Here is a 22,331-nt window from a genome sequence, read left to right as displayed (position 1 = left end):
GTCGAAAGACACCTGCTTTCCTTTCTTCCAGTTATTTAACATGGCGTCTCCAGCCTTCCTCCGCTGATTCTGGAGTGATGATTGGCGGCCATTGGCGATCCCTGATTGGCGGATGGTGATATCATAGTGTGACCATCCACGCCGGCAAAAGGCTCGTGCGCATCCGTAGTTCACGGCTGATTGAATGTTTGGCGGGAACGCCTCTAGCGCCGGCTGGCGGAACGCTCCGGTACTAAGTTGCAGGCGCCGCTTAACTCTGCCGCGATAGCTGACCGTTGCGTTTGTGTGGCTGTGCGCAGCACAGCAGAATCTACAGCTTATCTCATCAAAGAATTGGCGAAACCTCTGTTTTACACCCTCCTCTCGCTCCAGACCACAATGCCACAAATACACTGCTTACGAGTGAGGCTAGCTCTCTTCAGCACTTCCACCAGCATCCACAAAAAAACTAATAATGGTCTCAGAATGCAGGTGATAGATGTCACCAGTACTGAAATGAGTGGCCATTTGCAGCTAACTGCAACGCGTGTGTGTGTGTGTGTGTGTGTGTGTGTGTGTGTGTGTGTGTGTGTGTGTGTGTGTGTGTGTGTTTGTTTGTTTGGAGTTTACAAACATTCAACATTGAGGTTATCAGCAAACTTACAAATATTAAAATATATGAATATGGAGAAAGTGACTAAAACTGTTGTCATACAGTGAGGAGGAAACACATAAAATGACTGTCACCCACTCACCCTGACATCAATTGCATAGACCTACACAATCACTCTATCTCACATGCCTTAAGGTAATGGAGAAATTGCGAAAGGTGCTATACCCGGGATTTAAAAAAAAAACATAAGGGCTAAAAGAAAGGCACGGGAAATGTGACTGGGTGAGCACTTACAAAAAAAAAATTGTGTGAGCCAGTCATCTTGTTAACACATTATGAACATTGTACTAAAATTATTGGATTCAAGTTGGACACACCACACAAACTTCAAACTCTCAGCACGTTCATTTGAACATTACTTAAAATAGAGGAAATATCTATTGGCATATTTGCTGCTGCCCTCCAGTCACAAAATGTGGTGTACAGAGATCTTTACGCCACAAGCACCACACATTGGATGGTCCTCTCACTGGAGCAGGAAGCCACTTGTCATGGGGCTATGGTCTACATAAGACAAGTAAGGAGGACCTCATCCCATTGACATGGCTGGAGAGAGATATGCTACAGCTACATTGTGGGCTTTACAAGACAGAGCTTATTGTCTGTCACTAACAGCCACTTGTCCTCCCATCTCCCTTCAAGGTTCCAGCTTTCAGGTGTAGTATAACCCAACAGTCTGGAGACAACAATGTGGCCCAGGGACCTCATTGAGTCGACAAACACAAATAAGAAGCACTATGGAGGACTCCTTACCGTAGATGCAATACTACTTACGGCTATGGCAAAGAGAGTAACACTTAAAACACTGCCCTGAGGAACACCATTCTCCTGCTCAAATTGATCCAACAGCGCATCATCAAATCAGGACCTAAAAAACTCTTCAGACAGAAAGGACTCTATGAAGATGGGGAGGTGGCCACGAAAGCCTTATTGATGGAGTTGCACGAGAATACTGTGTTTCAAGTACTGTGTATGGCTTACTGATAACAAATAATATGGCAAGACAGTGTTGTTTACATAGGAAAGTCTGATGAACAGCAACATCTAGTAGGGTCAGGCTGTTGACAGTGGACCATAATCTCCAGAATAAACATTACAAGCAAGTAATGAGTTGCTTGGTCTCTAACAACCAGACTAGATGATGGTTAACAATTTGCTCCACACTATATCCTACATAGCTCATTAAGACAATGCTCCGAGAACTACTGGAACAAGTGTGGTCCTTTCTTGGTTTGAGGAGAGGTATCAGAATTACCTCTCTCCATGAGTTGTGAAAGTTGTCTGCTTGCCACATAAAATTAAAATATTCAAGGAGGATTTCCTCTGACACTGCTGGCTAAGCTTGCAGTATCAGATTTGGTCATGACTGGATGCAGGATCATGAGTCTTGGACAGTGCCAGTTCTGGCTCCCTCATGGAGTATGGGCAGTTGTACGACTCAGAATTGTGGAATCTGAAGTCCAACTTGCCCCTCTCTGCAGTTGCATGGTAACAGCGAAATGCCGGATACTGGTTAGCACCAGATGCCTATCCCAGATCGCTGAGCAGCACTCACTGGTCCATCAAGGAGCAGGTTGCCTCCTAAGATGACCTGAGGACTTTGGGATCGATAAGCAAGCAGCACGATGGATCACTCATGTGCTGTGACTCATGCATTCTTGGACGCTGTTGCATTGTTCAAACACAGCCAGCTGGCTGAATAGCATCCAATTAGTCCTGCTGACCATCCATTTTGGTGGCTTTTCTACAAGTATCATCCATTCAGTAGGTGGATCCACAGTGGTAAATGGACACTGGAATAAAGATAATCAGTGACGTCCCACTGAACAGAGTCCACAAGGGCTGGAGAGCAAATTAAAGAGAGGTCCATGCTGAGAGTGACCCAGTACCAACAAAGAAACAAGTGGGAGTGCCTGTGTTGAGAATAAACAGCTCGTGAGACATCATGAGGCTCTCCGAAACCCAACCCCAAGGGCAAGTAGAGGTTGAACCCCACAATTTATAATGGACATTGAACTCTCCCAGAAGGAGAAATGGGGAGTTGTTCTATAAGATCCTTTGGAGCCTCAGAGTCAGTCGCAATGCGTGGAGGTAAAATAGCAAACAAACCATGATCTACTGACATACATGAACTGCAACTGCAACCACTTGCAGTTCAGTAGCTAGGGGGAGAACAGAGGAGTGGCGTGCATTACTTACAAACAAAGCGACCCCTCCTTGCCCCTTTTCTCAGTCAGGTCATCCTTGCGATAGAGTGTATAGCCCCATAGGACAAGAACATGACAATCAGATGTTTTAAAAAGCATTTCCTGTACACACAAGCACAAGTAGCAGTCCTGTGCTAGCAGTTTGAGTTCCTCCACATTTGTCCTGAACCATTAATGAACCATTGTAGGATGGGAGCAATTTAGCACGGAGGTGGCACTTTCATCCTGACTTTCTGCTGGAGAGGAGAGCCCATAATGGGTGGAGCTCAGTCTTGGTGTGAGACGATTGCCCCAGTCTGCCATCAAGGTTCATCGCCTTTAAAGAAGAATCGAGAGAGACATCAGGAAGGATGACATTGACAATGTCGGACTATTTACTTCGTGACTCCATCAGTGGTGGACGCTTTGCCTTTGATGAACAAGCGACTCCTTCATGAGCGGCCTTATCACATTTGCAAGTGGCTTCTCCCTTACACCCAAGAGTAGTATGCCCAAAGTGCTGGCATTTGAAATAGAGCATTGGGTTGGGGACATAATGCCACATGCTTAGTCGGAGGAAACCTGAATTAATGTGCACAGGATGTTTCATGTTATTAAATGGCAGGATAAAGGAGTTGCATTTTACAAGATCCCCACCCACCCTCTTTATGATGTTTAGCATGTTGACTATATCATCTGGAGCCCACTCAGCTTTCAGTTCCTCCTTGGTAATGTCCACCATGTCCCTTCATGGCACAACACCTTTGCAGTAATTCAAGGTGCTGTGCAGTTCAGTTTCGATGGCATATTCCCCAAGGTACTGAGCTATCTGCAGCTTCTTAACTTGTTGGGAACTAGATGATTCTGTCGTGTCCCATTATGCAATTGCTTACCTTATTTTAAAGTGTCAGCAATGTTCGCTAAGCCTTTTTGAATATAGAGAGGCAAAACTTTCTTGAAGCTGACCTCTTTCTTTTTCACCATTAAAAATACATTTTGATGACCAGCAAGGATTCCATTATTAAACCCAAAACTTTTTGAATTAACTAACAAATCAGGAGAATTGACTACATGAGCCTCTTGTTTGATTGGGTGTTGGTACCTGGCAGTGCCCATCCTTTCCACTGGGAGGAGGAGAACAGAATTTCGAGGGTTACATCCCAGTCCCACAAGCAGGGAGGGAAATAAAGGTCCAGCTGGACAGAGTTCTCCGTGCCTAGATAAGCGTTATACAACCGGGATGAAGCAGGTTCCCCAGAAGTTGTCCATTAACAACTGCTCCACCTCAACAGGTGTGCATCTCATTGACATGCAACACATCCTGAGATGTAGGATATTTCTATAGAGATGATGATGGTGATTATTAAGCATTTAAGGGACTAAACAACAGGTTCATCAGTCCCTCCTTATCATGAGAGAAACATGTCAAAAAGTAAAAAGCAAAAACAATGGGACTAGCTTCTCAAACTATATAAGCAAGTCAGAGAATTTAAAAGGGCATAACAGTAGTTGTACCACAGCAGGTAAAAGAAGAGAGACAAACCAGGCAGCATCTTGCAGAAGAGGGGCTAAAAGTACGACAAGGTGAGAGGGGAAGAAAGGAATCTGTGACTGCTTGGTGGGTACCTGCCACAGGGGAAGGCTCTCGCCCCCACAATTAGCCTGCACACTGGATGTGGAAGAGTATTATAGGTTAGACCAACAAACACGGTTCATCCCTATAAAATCCCCAAACCACCTTCCCTACCCTCTGGCTCCTAACCTTGTAACCGCCCCCGGTGCAAAACCTGTCCCATGCACCCTCCCACCACCACCTACTCCAGTCCTGTAAACCGGAAGGTGTACACGATCAAAGGCAGAGCCATGTGTGAAAGCACCCACATGATTTACCAACTGACCTGCCTACACTGTGAAGCTTTCTATGTGGGAATGACCAGCAACAAACTGTCCATTTGCATGAACGGACACAGGCAGACAGTGTTGGTTGGTAATGAGGATCACCCTGTGGCTAAACATGCCTTGGTGCACGGCCAGCACGTCTTGGCACAGTGTTACACTGTCAGGGTTATCTGGATACTTCCCACTAACACCAACCTATCAGAACTCCGGAGATGGGAACTTGCCCTTCAATATATCCTCTCTTCCCATTACTCACCAGGCCTCAACCTCCACTAATTTCAAGTTGCCGCCATTCATACCTCACCTGTCATTCAACAACATCTTTGCCTCTGTACTTCCGCCTCGACTGACATCTCTGCCCAAACTCTTTACCTTTACATATGTCTGCTTATGTGTGTGTGTGTGTGTGTGTGTGTGTGTGTGTGTGTGTGTGTGGGCGCGCGCGCGAGTGTATACCTGTCCCTTTTTCCCCCTAAGGTAAGTGTTTCCGCTCCCGGGATTGGAATGACTTCTTACCCTCTCCCTTAAAACCCACATCCTTTCGTCTTTCCCTCTCCTTCTCTCTTTCCTGATGAAGCAACCATGGGTTGCGAAAGCTCGAATTTTGTGTGTGTGTTTGTGTCTCTATCAACATACCAACGCTTTCGTTTGGTAAGTGACATCATCTTTGTTTTTAGATATATTTTTCCCACGTGGAATGTTTCCCTCTATTATATTAGTATCAATAGCATCCTATACCAGTTTGTCTATATCTATTACACGACTAGCTGCAAAAGTGGCTGCAGAGGAGAAAGCCTGCCAATCAGCTTTCTGAAGCGACCAACGTGTTCTAGATGTCTGTGAGTGGAGAGGGAGAGAACAATAGGAAAACAGTCGCTGTCACAAAGATCGCTATGGGCATGCCACTGAATCAGGCTGCAAGCTGTGAGATCAATAGGTGAAAATGTTATGTGGGCCACACTGAAATGGGTTGCAGCTCTAGTGTTGATTAGCCAATTCTGAAAGGAGGTGCTCCAGTACTCAGCCTCTGTGAGACATAGTGTCGCCACCCCACAGAGGATTATAGGCATTAAAGTCCCCCAATAAGAGAAAGGGGGCAGGGAGCTGTGCTACTAATTCTAAAAGCTGGTGATAATGTAAAGGTCCATTTGTGGGTAGATAAACATTACATATTGTCATCCGAACTGACAGACACTAACAACTGCTAGTGTAGTGGCAAGGAGCATCTGCTCACAGAAAACGATCAGAATGTATGGAGGTACAGACTCCACCAGACAATCTCTCAACATTAATGTGATTGGTACAATAGGGATGGTAGTTTTTCAGAGCAGGGTGGTTTGTTGCCATAAACTGTGTTTCCTGAAGTGCTATGCCAATTACGGAATAAGTAGCCATGAGATGGCAATAGTAGCAGTTACAGTTCCACTGAAGGAGCATTGGTGTCAGGTCTCAGAAAGTGGAAAATGAAAAATATGGGTGTGTTTACTTTGCTACCAGGTCGCAGTCCACCTGATTGTGTGATCCGTCGTCCATGTGCATGTGCACTGTAATACCACAACTCCTTTTGGGATTCTGTACCCTGTTCCAGCCTCATCCCCACTCTTCCAAAGAGGGCATATATGTAATATCAGTAATTTAAACCAATTTAAACTGCTGCTTTGACTTTGTCTTTTCTGGGTATCTGGATTTGAATACACTGAAGATCTTTTGTGCAGCAAATTAGTAATTTGTACTAATTTAAGCTATTGTTTTGACATTGTTTACATTGGGCCTCACAAGTATGTAAAGTGAAGGAAACATGTTGGATTGAAACCTAATGTACCATCACAATTTGCATATAATACACACTACAGGCACATGGTAGGAATAAAACTGCTATTGTAATTATGGAGTATGTAACGATTAAAGTTCCGATATTTCTAGTCATCAAGAGACAGCTACATTTATGCTTTGTTAAGTCAAAAAACTAATTGTATCCCTAATAGAAATATGACATGATTTTTCAGTCAGAATTAAGCATACTCATGTTTTAATTGGTGTTAGTTAACAGAACTGTAATTACGACTATATAAGAATGTAAAATTTTACTCATACAAAATTTAATTAATTGAATCTAGGCCTTTCACTCAATAAAACTAATCCCTCTGTTTACCTGAAAATTAAGGGGCGATTAGCCTTTAAGTAAGAAAAATAATGTGTGCAAATTAACGAAATGTATTGTTGCAATGATAAAACATGTAATTTATAGTTTTAATAGAAACAGATTCTTTTCTGTCTTTGTATGAAATTATTCACTTTTATTTCATGTAAATTTCTATGTAATTTGGGAAGATGTATGTAAAAATTTTAATTGTGTAAATCCAAAAATTTAATATGTCACAATGGCACTAATTGTTTAAAATCATATGAACAGAGGCAATTTGTACGCCGCCATCAGACAGTCTGATGTCAGCCTTACATCAGTCATGAGGCAGTCTTAATTCAGTTTTACGCATGTAGTTCGCCGCCGAACATATAGTGTGCAAACAAGAACAGTGTGTGAACAAGAAATATTGAAACTTATTTCTACCATTGCATGAATCCCTTGTGGCAATGCAGTAACATCAAGATGAACCTACCACAGCATTAAGAAGCAAAACCCTGGATTACTCAAGATACATATTATTTATTTGGTGGAGGATATCCATAATATGACATGGTATATTGTTTTTCTTGTGTTAAGCAAAGATACACATCCCAGGCTTCATCTACAAAAACATTTGTGCCACATTATATTACAACATGGTGGAGCAGCTGGGATGTGTATAAAACTGCATTGTATGCTAATAGTTATTAAGTTTCAGGTGAAATACTTGTTTACAATACACTGTGCCACATATCAGTATTGGGATGTGAATGGAAACAAAGACCTGTATGGAAAAAGTGGTCATGAGTGTCAATGGACCAACACCAACACCAATAGCCAGCAGCCAGCAGCATGGATTGTCAGATGAGTACCAAAACAGTATTTATGTGCCAGAGTAGTGAAACAGTGAACTGTTAGGAAGTGAAATTGCATGCTTAAGTCAGGCAAAAATAATTGCATGTGACATACTTTGAAAATATTATAGGAAAGATCGTTTTTGAAAGTGTTTTTTTTTTAAATCAACTCATCAAGTTGCACAAAATTAGTCAAAATGAGTAGAAAGAAGCAATAATTTTCTGTACGTGACCAAGATGGAATCACAACAAGATCTGGTCGGCAGCTACATGCAGCGACGCCAAATCTAAACACTCAAAGTCATGAGAATTCATCAAATGGTACAATTTCACCTTTGCTAGGGTTTCCACAATCCGAAAATCTATTAGAATCCTTACCCAGTCTGTTACCCCCGGAAACCATCCTTGTAACCATTGATGCCACTTCCTTATACACAAATATTCTGCACATCCAGGGCCTCGCTGCGATGGAGCACTTCCTTTCACGCCAATCACCTGCCACCCTACCTAAAACCTCTTTCCTCATTACCTTAGCCAGCTTCATCCTGACCCATAACTTTTTCACTTTTGAAGGCCAGACCTACCAACAATTAAAGGGAACAGCCATGGGTACCAGGATGGCCCCCTCGTACGCCAACCTATTCATGGGTTGCTTAGAAGAAGCCTTCTTGGTTACCCAGGCCCGCAAACCCAAAGTTTGGTACAGATTTATTGATGACATCTTCATGATCTGGACTCACAGTGAAGAACTCCAGAATTTCCTCTCCAACCTCAACTCCTTTGGTTCCATCAGATTCACCCGGCCCTACTCTAAATCCCATGCCACTTTCCTTGACGTTGACCTCCATCTGTCCAATGGCCAGCTTCACACGTCCGTCCACATCAAACCCACCAACAAGCAACAGTACCTCCATTACGACAGCTGCACCCATTCCACATCAAACGGTCCCTTCCCTACAGCCTAGGTCTTCGTGGCAAACGAATCTGCTCCAGTCCGGAATCCCTGAACCATTACACCAACAACCTGAAAACAGCTTTCGCATCTCGCAACTACCCTCCCGACATGGTACAGAAGCAAATAACCAGAGCCACTTCCTCATCCCTTCAAACCCAGAACCTCCCACAGAAGAACCCCAAAAGTGCCCCACTTGTGACAGGATACTTTCCGGGACTGGATCAGACTCTGAATGTGGCTCTCCAGCAGGGATACGACTTCCTCAAATCCTGCCCCGAAATGAGATCCATCCTTCATGAAATCCTTCCCACTCCACCAAGAGTGTCTTTCCGCCGTCCACCTAACCTTCGTAACCTCTTAGTTCATCCCTATGAAATCCCCAAACCACCTTCCCTACCCTCTGACTCCTACCCTTGTAACCGCCCCCGGTGTAAAACCTGTCCCATGCACCCTCCCACCACCACCTACTCCAGTCCTGTAACCTGGAAGGTGTACACGATCAAAGGCAGAGCCACGTGTGAAAGCACCCACGTGATTTACCAAATGACCTGCCTACACTGTGAAGCCTTCTATGTGGGAATGACCAGCAACAAACTGTCCATTCGCATGAATAGACACAGGCAGACTGTGTTCGTTGGTAATGAGGATCACCCTGTGGCTAAACATGCCTTGGTGCACGGCCAGCACATCTTGGCACAGTGTTACACCGTCCGGGTTATCTGGATACTTCCCACTAACACCAACCCGTCAGAACTCCGGAGATGGGAACTTGCCCTTCAGTATATCCTCTCTTCTCGTTATCCGCCAGGCCTCAACCTCCGTTAATTTCAAGTTGTAAATTTTACAAATGTCTGCTTGTGTCTATGTGCGGATGGATATGTGTGTGTGTGTGTGTGTGTGTGTGTGTGTGTGTGTGTGTGTGTGTGTGTGTGTGTGTGCACGAGTGTATACCTGTCCTTTTTCTCCTTAAGGTAAGTCTTTCCGCTCCCGGGATTGGAATGACTCCTTACCCTCTCCATTAAAACCCACACCCTTTCGTCTTTCCTTCTCTTTCCCTCTTTCCTGACGAAGCAACCGTTGGTTGGAAAAGCTTGAATTTTGTGTGTATGTTTGTGTGTCTATCGACCTGCCAGCACTTTTGTTCGGTAAGTCACATCATCTTTGTTTTTAGATATATGAGAGAGAGAGAGAGAGAGAGAGAGAGAGAGAGAGAGAGAGAGAGAGGGTAGACAGCGTAGAATCTGAAGTGGATTGTTTGAAAAAATTTGCTGTTACTGAATTATAGCTTCCATACTTGTTTCAGATCAAATTTCTTCACTAAACAGCAAACTGAATGAAGTATCAAATAATCTCCAAACAATCACCTCTAAAGCTGTAAATCAAGAGATGAATATGTTTAGTAGTACATATAGTGGTAATAACATGTTTCAAAAAAATTGCAATAATGATATTATGAAAGCTTTTCCGGGTGATTTTAAACTACACCCTGTCGATTACTTGTACCAGTGGAAGGACAGCTTTGCATCGGGCATACCAGAACATATGAAAGTGAAATCTGCTAAACGGTATTTAGATGGAGAAGCTATATCCTGGGCTAACCTGTGTGTTAACCCAGAAATGACATTTGCAGAGTTTGAAAAATTATTTTTAAACAAATTTTGGTCAGAAAGTAAGCAGGTGCGAATAAAATCAGAATTTTTGAATGGAAGCAGATTTCGCAAAGGAGAGATGAGAATGTGAGAATTTTGTGAAACGTAGCTTAGGACTTAAGCACACTTGATGAATTAATCCAAACTGACGCACTGAAACTACATTTAGCTGGCCATGTTCAGTGGAGTCTTGTTTACAGACCAGATGATACTATTGAGGAATTCCTGAAATACATAGATAAATTAAATCTTGCTTGGGAGAACAATTTTCAGAATTGGGGGGGGGGGGGGGGGGGGCTCATCGCAACACCACCAGCACAACAACAACAACAACAACAACAACAACAACAACAACAGTTACAGAAATCAGGTTAGAGGTACAAGAGGAAGGCAAAATTCAGGTGAGACACCACAATAGACACAATAATTACTAAACAAACAGAGTTGATTATGTTAAAGCATTTTGGAATCTCAGGCTGATGGAAATGAGTGAAGATACTAGTAAAGTAAAAAATAAATTTAATCCTAGTATGGATGGTTTGACTAACTTATTTGCTGAGAGTTGTGTGTTTAGTAATATTAACATTTATGATGATGCTGATCAGTATAATTCAGTTAGCTTATTTTGTGATGATGAATTTTCAATATCATCTGAGAAAGACGTGGTGGAAAGCAAGGATCATATATCTAAGTTGAATTATGTTTATGTGCTTGCTGACACAAGTTCCAGTACTTTTGATAGTGATTGTGGAGGCATACGTAGTTGAAGTTGAGGTTCATGTAGGAGCAGATGATGATGCCAATGAATATTTTGAGACTATTGATGCTGATGATGTATTTTACTATGAATTAGATGGTATAGTTTATTTGGAAGTACTAGACAATGATATGAGTAATAGAATGGTAGGATGTGATGATTTGGGCTCGGAAAAACCATTACATGAAAATCGATCGATACCCTTTGAGGTCAGTAAGATATTACATAGTTGTTACAGTAATTAGGATCAAGATAAGCTAATTAGTGACAAGGTACTGAAAGTATTGGAAGGTAATGAGGAATTTGTAGGAAAAGGTGATTACTGTGATAGTATTAAACACACACACTCTAGTTGTAAGCTACCTTTAAGTACTTTACGACCTAAGTTAGGAAATGAGGTTCAAGTAAATGCTGATTTAAATTGTAGGGATACTGAAAATTATTTATTGTCAGAAGAGGCTGGAAGTAATAAGCATGAAATACTCAGTAGTCCCTACATTGAAATATCTACAGGCAACTGGAAGGGAGTTTGTATATTGGACACTGGTAGCCGGTAAGTGGTGTGTTGGTAATTTAAGAGATAGATTAAAGAACACTGAACAGTATACTGAATTTCCAATTTCTGGTGTTAAAAGAAAAGGAGCCACTGGTAAACCTAGTAAATTATCAGTAGGCAAGCATTTCACTTACTGTCAGTGACGTTGTACTTGATCAAGGATGTCTGGTAATAGCGGACCTGAATGAACACATGTTGTTAGGGATGGATTGGATACTGAAAGTTAATGGTAGGTTTGTTTGGTTAAATATGAAGTTAGATTTTATTGATCCAAAATCATGGTGAAACTAAATTATACATAACGTTCGATGAGAATTGTAGCAATAATTTAAGAGGAGTATAAGTATTTGAAGACAGAAATTATTTAGATGAAGATAATGAGCAATTTGATAATCAGGTGGTTAGTGAAGATTTTTCTCAATTAGTATTGGATAAAGTTAACTCAGCACACAATTTAAGTAGCGATGAAAAGAGTGACTTGGAGGGATTCCTGTGGGAATGTAATAGCATTTTCAGTGATAAGCCAAACAGGGTAAAAGATTACATGTGTAATTAATATGATCAATCCTCAGGAGGGGGTACAATCTCTGTGTGTACCATGTGCCTGGCAAGCACAAAAGCCCAGGCTAATGTAGTATCTGCTTGAACACCATTACACATCAGCACTACATTCACACACATATTCATACACACTTCCAACCTTTGGATTTATGCTCTTTGATTATCTGTTTTGATTTATGATATTGGTGTTTGATGATGTGAGATACAATACTTTGCCTAATACTCTACTTTGATTATATTTGCTGATGTTTAATATGACCAACCCTCAGGGAGGTACACTTCCTGTGTGTACCATATATCTGGAAAGCACAAGGGCTCCATCTAATGTAGTATCTGCTTCAACACCTTTATACTTCAGTACTACATTTCTTATTTACACCATTTACACTTAGTTTCTAGCCACGTGTTTAAATCAATTCTTGGTATACGAAGTGCTTCACTGATTTGAAAATAGTATCTTATCTAATCTATACTGACAGGAACTGACAACAATATGAATTTTGAAGAGAAATATAGCCAAATGGATAATACAAATGCATTTGTCTACTCTAGTTGATCAGCAGGAACTATGGTATAATCTGGTCACTTGTATAACATTTGATATTATTTCACATCTTTACGATTTTATGATTATTCAACATCATGTGAATCTGAAATACTTCGTACATATATGACTGAATGTTCAGCATGATTATTATGGAGACTTTTAGTGACAATCGACATAACTTACATTGCATGCACTTAGTTATTTGAAGTTTATATATGACACAGATTCTATGGATTTCAAAGATTTACTTATTATTATTACTTTATCTTGGCTATAATCAATCCCATTGCTCTGCAGTAAATCTGCTGTTCTCTTTGAAAGCTTTTGATTAATATGATTTACGTGTATTTTGCTTGCTGTTGTCCAAGGGTGACAAATAACCATTAGTATTAAAATGTGGTTTGAAATAATTAGACAGTGACTGAACATTGCCTACAAAATCATTTTGCCATGTTTTATTACAGTATGAACACGAATAATTTTACTTATCTGGAAGCTTTCCCATATTTGATGAGTTAACCAGTGCCTGGCAGTTTGGATTTTTGAGGTCGGTCCAATTGTCGCAAACATAGGCCTTTAACATTTTCAGTTTGGTTTGACGTATCTCATGCCAAATTCTAGTTTCATGTAATTTTGCTTACTATATCGATTTGATCTATTTTTCCATTGTGATGTCATGATTTGGGACTTCTTGTCTGTTTTGTCAAGTCATAATTATATTCCCTTCATTTTAGCCCGATATTTAGAAGAGATTTGTCTCTCTGTAATAGTCAAACCTCTTCAGGCAGGTATTGTAATACCACAAATCCTTTTGGGATCCTGTATCCTCTTCCAGTATCATCCCCACTCTCCCAAAGAGGGCATGCGTGTAATATCAAAAATTTACACCACTGTTGCTTTGACTTTATCTTTTCTGGCTATCTGAATTTGAATACACCGTGGGACACCTACCCACATGTCCAATGGATAGCCTCATTAGAACAGCAGGATGACATGTATCCCAACTTTTGGCACCTAGAACATCTCATTGGAGGAGGAAAGCAAGACCTAACATCACACCCATAAACTATGACCTTCACCTTCTCAAGCAAAATGTTGCTGTCAAAGGCTAGGATAAAAGCTCCAGTGTCCACTCTTTTATCCTTGGGTTCCTTCTGGATGCAGTGAACAAAATGGGCTCCATGCTGCGCCAGATTAGTATGCAGCACTTCATCAATGGGAAGTGTCATGTCCCAATGGAAGGTAACATCTTGAATTTTATTGAGCTTGTAATGAGAAGAAATAGTGGCTGGTATATCACATAACTTGACACAGGTTTGAAGTGCCCATGATTTGTTGGCGTGTAATGTTTTGATCAGGAAAGATCCATTTCTCATCTTCTCTATTGCCGCGACCTCACCAAACCAATCTTCAATATTTTCAACGAAAAGTATTGGCTTCATTGAAGCGAAAGAGCCACCAACAGTGCAGAAACAAACCAAGAATGAAGCAAACTGTCCACTTCCATTTCTCTTTGCCTGACTTTCGCATTGAGGGACGGTCAGTTACGGAAATGCTGTAGGATTGTAAACTTCTGCATTAAAATCACTATTCCCTTACTGATGAGACGACTGTGTTGTAATGGCCACCATCAAGTCTGATCTGTTTGATTGCTGGTCATCTGCCCCAATGCCATTCACTCCAATGTGAGGCTCTCTCTGTGGGTGTCACACCACCAAGGCAAAGGTCTTCTGGCACAGTAGCCTTGCCTGGAGTACCTGTACGCCAAAGTGAACAGGTACCCACTCCTTGGTTGACACGGGGAGGTCACAGCTCAGGCATCAGTAGTGTGATCCCGGCATTGTCAGGGGACTACCACCTAGAGGGTACATGACAACCTCTCCACGACAGGCTGGCTACCGCACTCAATTTCTGGTGCAGAAGTAGATCCACTTGATTGGTAGGTGTGAAAGGTAACAGCACACAGTAGATAGGTAGTGCACAACAGTAAGACATCCTTCCCCAAATGGCACACACCTTGGTAAAATTTGGAAAGTGCAGGTCAAACCCAAAATGGGGACCAGAAGTAAAAAAGCCAAAAACTGTGAGGGGGAAAAAGCTTAAAAATAAAAAAGGGAAAGGAGCAAAAACCTTCAAAAGACCTAATACAGTCACAAGATCAACGTAAAAACTTGACCCAATGAAAGACTCTTTTTAGTCAATTCTTATGACAGACTAGGAAGGGCTGTGATCTATTCTAGCCCCTGACACTACAGGAGGTGATGGGGGGGGGGGGGGGTTATAAAGGTTTTTCACCATCTTTACAATCTACATGGTCAAACCAAGATCCCCCATTCCCTGTGACACAGGTGGACGCTGAAGCATGCCCGGAGCTTACAGTGATAGGAGACTGGCGACGCTTGCCAGTTTCCAGCTCAGGAACTCTGGGATTGCCAAGCCTGTACCAGCAAACAAATGGGGAGTCCCTGTGGGAAACTGCAACCTATACTCTCAGTTGCTCTCAGGATGGCCTCTGGACAATTCCTCCCAGGTTACACAACTAGTGCACACTTGGATGATTTTCCTCACATGGCAATATTTCTCTAAAAGGGGTCACCAAGCATCTAATATTGGAACTTCCTATCACTAACAGCTGTGTTGTGATAGCAACAGGGGAGAGATGATGGATGAGCAGGAGTGTCAAGGTCTGCCAGCCCTTTCTCATTATCAGCAAGGAGGCAATGCCTCAAATCTCCTTGTTAGAAGTACAGGGCTAGTCTTCCAGCCATTAGCTACATACAACCTTCCTTGTGAAACAGTTCCAGATGTGGACATGTCTCACTAGCTGCTATCAGATGATGGCCCGATGCCTGACCAGGGTTCTCCATGGACTACAGTGGCAGAAAGAGTAGCTGGGAAGATCCGCTTCATAATGGGAGATGACTTTGCCACTCCAATGCAACTGACATAGCTTCTAGCTGTTGGCTTGTCACTCACATGGAGAAGAAAAGCTGAATTAACAATAATTTTAAGCTTTTAGTTTTACAAAATTATATTGGAATTTGAGAAGATATTTGTTAGGAATTTTTTAGAATGCATATAAACTACATTACTTGTAATGACAAATGGTAAAATTGACAAACATTTTTGAAGGTTGTAAAAAAGTAAATTGTGCTATTACTGTACAAAAAGATTCTATTATAATGTGGGGAGTCTGATCTTTTATTTGTTTGTTTTTATGTGGCAATTTACAAGACCTCAGAATTAAAGGCACTGAAATGGGACTGCAATAGATTTCATAGTTCACAATTTTTTCTATATTACAATAATGGCCAAGTAGTTCACTACAACTACATGGCTGAGACAAAGACAAAGATGCTGAAGCATTATTTTTTGTCTATGAAATTCTTTAAAAGTTCATCAGTAGTTAACTGGGGGACCAAACTGCTGCCTTTATGAAAGTAGTATCCAGAACTATTTCTCAGCACAGCAGGACCTGCCTTGCAGCAGAGTGATGTGGACTGGCAATATATTTTGTGACAGTTAATTAACCTTCACTCTTTGTAAGGGTCATTCAAAAATTGACTTTTGAGCAGTGCTCGACCAAAAAGTGGTGGTGCATGAAATACGTTTTGCGATTGAATATATATGCCACCCAAGCCATCATACTCTAAGAATTCATGAAAACTGGGCCTTTAGTCACAGCCATCCAAATCTTCTACTGCTTATTATTACACATATCTCTGGTTCTGCTATACCAAATTTACATTCCTTCCTTTGGTGTATATGCCTAACTTAACTTTTTGTCTTTTATATGCATTCACCACTTCATTCTGATGCTTATTTGAATCCATCTTCACTTGATTTCTTCTCTCATCTTTTCTCCTACCATCACACCCATCTCACTCCTTACTTCTTTACAGCTTGAATTTGTTGCTACTATTCATGCACACCAGTTAGGCAATCAGTATGGTGGTTGATTGGAGTAGTTAAATAGATTGAAATCAAATGACTTTGGTCAGTTTTGATTGATTTCTGATTGTTGACAACATTAACTAGCAGAACACACTGTCTTTAGGGCATCTACAACTATAAAACCAGGAGCAATACACACAGTTAGTGATACTGAAATGTTATGTGTAATTGAGTTAGGGATCATTTATTATTGTTGTGTACATAGTTCTGCGTAGTCAGCGCGTACACAACTTTCCCAATAGAGCACGCCCCGCTAAGCACAACAGCGCAGATGCAGCACTCGTCCATCTCCGCACTAAGAGATGGCGCTGTCTTAGAGACGGACCAAATTCTGCTTCCGCCGATCCGCGTATTAATATGTAACGCAGCCAATGAACCTTTTCTCCTCGCGGATCACACTCGCGCAGTGATATCTGAATGCTCGAGGTATTATAACGAGTGTACAGACCTCCGATTAGTCAGTTTGCATTAGTCCGTACCAGTTTGCATTAGTCTGCATTAGTCTATAGCCAAGTTTCAGTCTGCGCCGAATAAGGTTATCATATTCCTGTACATAGCCATGACGAGAAATGTATACACACTTTGTCAAGTATCAGAGATATGTGAGAATAAGATTAACGTACAAAAACCAAAGGAACTTCAGATTGTCAATTGTAAATAGCATCCAGAATCAAGTTAAGTAAGGTTTATGATTTTTATTATTTTAATAAATGTGTGTGAAAATTAATCAAGTTCTGTTTAAAGTTGGTCACCGTCAATCTGCTACTCTAAGCGTGCAAGTGGCATTTCTATCGTCTGACCTAACGGGAGAAGATAAACACGCCACGATAAGACCACGAGACATACTGCTGACACTCGCCTACTTCGTTAGAGCGACAAGTCAACTAATCTGAGGGTGTGTGTACCGAAGGTCTTACAGTACGCACACCACAATTATGTACTGAATTTTTAGACTCATTGAATTCTTTGTCATCTGCTAGCTACAGCTGATAGCTATCAGAAATCATTCAGTACCAGTCAACCTATTTCTTCTTTAGCTCCAATCACATAATATTGTCAAAAATTTATGATTTTTATTGTCGAATTCTTATCTCTTTGATAGGATACAATGGACTAAATTTACAATAAAGGAAGATCTTAACATTAACATCAAAGTGTAATATTCTCAATTGCGTAGTCCCACAGTGAAGTATTTTTGAGCCTTTTTTTGTTTCTTGTGTCTCTTAATGAACTAACACAGCCATGAAACTTGAAGTTAGTGGAATTTGCTTATGATACATAATTAATTAACTGGAGCTGTACCAAACAGCCATCAGTTCAAAACAGTAAAGAGACCTTTGGTGTGATCACAAAACTGAATAAACTGGAACTAAATATAGATAAGATCGTTGTGATGGAAGTCTTGTTAAATTATAATCAGTCTTAAGTGGACAAATGGTAAGCATTAAATCAATGTCCAAAGTTGAAACATCTGATAAACATAAATTCCTAGGCACTTTGATGGATGAACATCTTGACTGGAAAAACATACCAGCTACAGCTGTAAAAAGAGGAACTGTAACTACATATACGTACTGACACACAAAGTAAATATAATAAGTCCTCCTCTCGTAAAATAAATCATCTACAGATTAAGCTTCTCACATTTGCAACATGGGATTGAAGCCTACACAGATAGGATATTTGGGCTTCAGAAGAGAGCAGTTAGAATTATAACTAAAATAAATAAGCATAAGGGACTGTTTCATCAAGTATTATTTACTGACTGTGTACTCCCTGTATGTTCTCAAGACAATTATATTAGTAGCAGTATTATCTAATGGACTAAACTTTGTACATATTCATTGTATGTATGGCATGGTGTCACTGTTGTAAACACACAAAAAATTACAATGTCCAATAATGTAAAGCTATTACAGGAAACAAAATTGTTGAGGCTTTCGTGGCCACTTGTTGACAAACTGCCTATTGGCTTCCGTCTCGGGTTCTTCGGCCGACGTTCATCTAATGATTTTTCTGAACAGAACAGAACAGAACAAGAAAAATCATTAGATGAACGTCGGCCGAAGAACCCGAGACGGAAGCCAATAGGCAGTTTGTATTACAGGAAATATCTGAAATACAAAGATGCTGAAAACGCTTTAAGGAAAATGTGTAAAAGTTTTCTGCCTGTCATTTTTGGCACAGACATATTCATGGAACATTAAGATATGCAACAATTCGTAACCATGTTCCTTGTAGAACTGTACTGAAGAAGTTAACAATGTATTGTTCTGTATGTCCTGTTGGACTTTTTATTTAGATCAAATATGCACGCTGTGAAGCCTACCATTTCCACATCATACAGTATAAAATCTGGAAAAATGCAAAAAGCCTGGATTTGATAAGTTTGAAAATTCTGGCAGTGTTCTTCAATAACAGCAGGACCTCAGCAATCACAGAAGTCATAAACACACACAATATCATTATATTTCACATTAGTAAAAACGTAACAATTTTAATGGTCATCTCTACAATTAAATGGTTACCAGAAATTTAATTCTGGTGCAGTTATGCTCATAAAGCTGCAGCAAACAACAGTAAAGTGCAAATTTGATTGTGTAGTTTCAGGGAAGTCAAGATATTCAGAGCACAGACATTTGGAACACAGAACATAAGGGGGTACGGTATAAACCACGCACTACTAGCAAAACAATCAATACATACTTAAGTTCTGTCTTACATACGAACTGGACCAGGGCGTGCATTAAACATTTCTGTTCCAATTTACCAGTTTTGATATCTCTATATTGACCTTTCTTTCTGGGAGACATTGGACAACATCCAACATAAGATGAAGGACCAATAAATAAACTAAATATATGAATGTTATAAAGATAAATAGCAGTCCTCTTTTAAATAATAATGTTTATATATTCCAGACAAATGTGTGATATTATACCCAACTTCACAAACATATATCAAGAGTTACTCTATAGCAACAAATACCAACACCACACTTACAATTGATTTCATAATTAATAGTGTATATTTACCCTTAACAGCTTTAATCTTTTTGATTTTGCATTGAGTGTTGCAGCTCTATTTTCTATTCTGTCTAGTGACCTCATGATCCTGTCATTTCTGTCTCGTCTTTTCCTGTCTTCTTCTAGAAAGCTTTCATACTGCAACTTTAAGTGGCTCAGTCTTTCTTCTTCTCTGTCAAACAGAAGTAGCAATGTTAGAGCTCTTAGACATCTCACAAACAAAATGTAGTTAAATAAAGAAAATCCAATTAAAAATGGGGCACACAAAAACTCTTATGGATTATAAGTCCATTTTTTGTTATTGTTGTTATTATTTGGGACAAGGGGTACAGGATATCATTGTCAGTGGCCACAGTAAATTAATATATGCTTATATTACATTTATGAAAAGAGAAACAGAAATGAATTTACAAAATGCAAGAATTAAAGTGCAAAAACAGCAACACATAGTTCTGAAAGACATATATATGGCCACTGCTAGAAACTGCTAATAGATACTTCTTTATTGCAACTGGCTTCAATTCCCCAATCATTCTCAGGCATCTTGAAGTCATTTGAAACAAGTTATGAGGAAATGTTAAACCTGTGGTGTCCAATACATAAAACCCATCCTCAGTCACCGTTATCAAATAGTAAAATACATTACACTGTTAATAATAAAATGTACCAAATTTCTTGGCAACAGCAACTAAAGATGGATTTTATGCCATAGGTTTAATATTGTCTGGGAAGCTGTTTTAGATAACTTTAAGATAATTGAGGATGATTCGAGAACTGAAACTGGCTGTAATAAAGAAGTATTTGCTAGTAATTCTTGGCAGAGGGACTATGATGTTTCCTCCATATTTGCAAACTGAAGTGCCACCTTCACAAAACACATTCTTATGGGTTGTGTTTGGTTTGTCAAAACCAATTGGTTAACAAGTAATGCGTTTCAGCAATCTAGAAAGTAGGGTAAGACAAACTAGTGTTTGACATTCAATGTGTTATCACCCAAAAATGGGGGCATGCCACCTGCCAAATTATGGCTTGCCTTCTTATTAGCAAATCGTGTACACCCCTCCAAAGTGTGTTGCAATGATAGTTGATATGATACTAGCATCACGTCCTGGTGGGTCCTCTTCATTATTGAATGAATCCACATTGAGGAGCCTAGTGTCTTATTTGGGAGACCTCTGTGACTGGAAGGTGTTATGCTACAACTAAATTGTCTGTTTCACTGTTTGTAGCTTTTTATCTCTCACACACAGTCACCACAGATGGTCCTACACTTCAGCACTGAGGTCATTGTTTGTAAAAGGTAGTTTTCAGTTTTTCCGGTGTCAGTATTGTGCATACATCCTTGGCTATTGCATTTGGCAGTTCATTGCACCCAATTCTCATTCACCTTGGTGCTCTACACAAAGTGGGAGAAGAGGTGATCCCGTGGTTGGACTGCGTTAGTTTTTCTGGTGGGTACACATACTGAATATTTTTAAGTATATGCAGAGAGTTTAACAGAGGAAGTGTTTTCTAGCTGAAGTACTGATTCAGATGGCACACTGGTTAAGGTACTAGACACTCACTCAGGAAAAGGGGTTTCAAATTCGGATCTGGCAACAAAGATTTAGGCTTTCTAGAGTATCCCTAAATCATTCTCAAGATAAAAGTCCAAAAGGTTCCTTAAATATTGACACATCTGATTTCCTAATCAACTCTGAGCAACCTGAGCTTGCATTTCACCTCCAATGACTTCAGCATTGATCTTCCTTTCTTTTTGTAGCTATAATATGTCTCACCTGTTGTAGTGCACATATGTACTTTGACATTGCAGACTGCATTTGTTCACTACGCATATTCCAGAGGCACTAATATGGCCAAGCAAGGAACAGCCAACACTGTTCCTGTGATTATATACATCTGTGTAAAATGATAAATATGTTATAAATGAAATCTGAAATACTGTTCCTCTTTTACTGCACAGCCTCTAAATTAATTATGAGCCACTTGAACATACAGGATGGCAGATGGTATTGTCCCACATCTAGCACTGGAATCTGGTGTACACCAAGTGTTGCAAGGCCTTGTTTCATGCAGATTCCAAATGGCTTAGTAGGACATGGGATATTAATGAAAACTGTATGTATATTTGGTTGGGCAATGAGATGAAATGCTTTCTGATGCTATTATGCCTTGAAGTATTATAGGTCTTCTAAAGGAAAAAAAGAAAATACACGTGCAAGGTGTTATGTTGCTATGTTCACGCATGTTATCAATGTTGCAACGATACTTCCTGAACTCACACTGGAAGCAATTACAGAGCTATCTGGATTGAAAAGATATGAGATGATGGTTCACCATTTGTTTCAAGATCTTTTCTACACAGCTTGTCAGGGAAATATTATGGTAATTACTAGGATATGTACGTACGTTCCTTCCTAGGTTTAAAAATGTAAATTAATTGGGACCATTCCATGAAACAGGGAATTACCTTGTTTCCTGGTTCAGCTGAACAGGGTGACTGTGAGGTGTCACATTATGTGATGAACTTTACTGCAGCCAGGTGCTGTGAAAAGAGCCACAAACTAATCTGAACCCAAACTTGTTAAGCATTTCGTGGCCACTTGTTGA

At 40.3% G+C, this 22,331-nt stretch overlaps 1 protein-coding gene across 3 annotated transcripts in view; it reads right to left on the bottom strand.

The window, feature by feature from the left end:
• LOC126183893 (uncharacterized) overlaps positions 1–22,331 on the bottom strand; it is a 115,526-nt gene that overhangs the window by 83,541 nt on the left and 9,654 nt on the right. For all 3 annotated transcript variants that reach the window (XM_049926219.1, XM_049926228.1, XM_049926239.1), the window contains exon 3: positions 19,731–19,893. In XM_049926219.1, the coding sequence (XP_049782176.1) occupies positions 19,731–19,893 (163 nt within the window). The remainder of the gene's footprint in view (positions 1–19,730; positions 19,894–22,331) is intronic.

Source organism: Schistocerca cancellata, chromosome 1 (assembly GCF_023864275.1).
Source record: "Schistocerca cancellata isolate TAMUIC-IGC-003103 chromosome 1, iqSchCanc2.1, whole genome shotgun sequence".
NCBI classification, from domain to species: Eukaryota; Metazoa; Arthropoda; class Insecta; order Orthoptera; family Acrididae; genus Schistocerca; species Schistocerca cancellata.
Note: the sequence above shows the minus strand (reverse complement) of the source record. Positions and strands in the feature narration are given on the sequence as shown.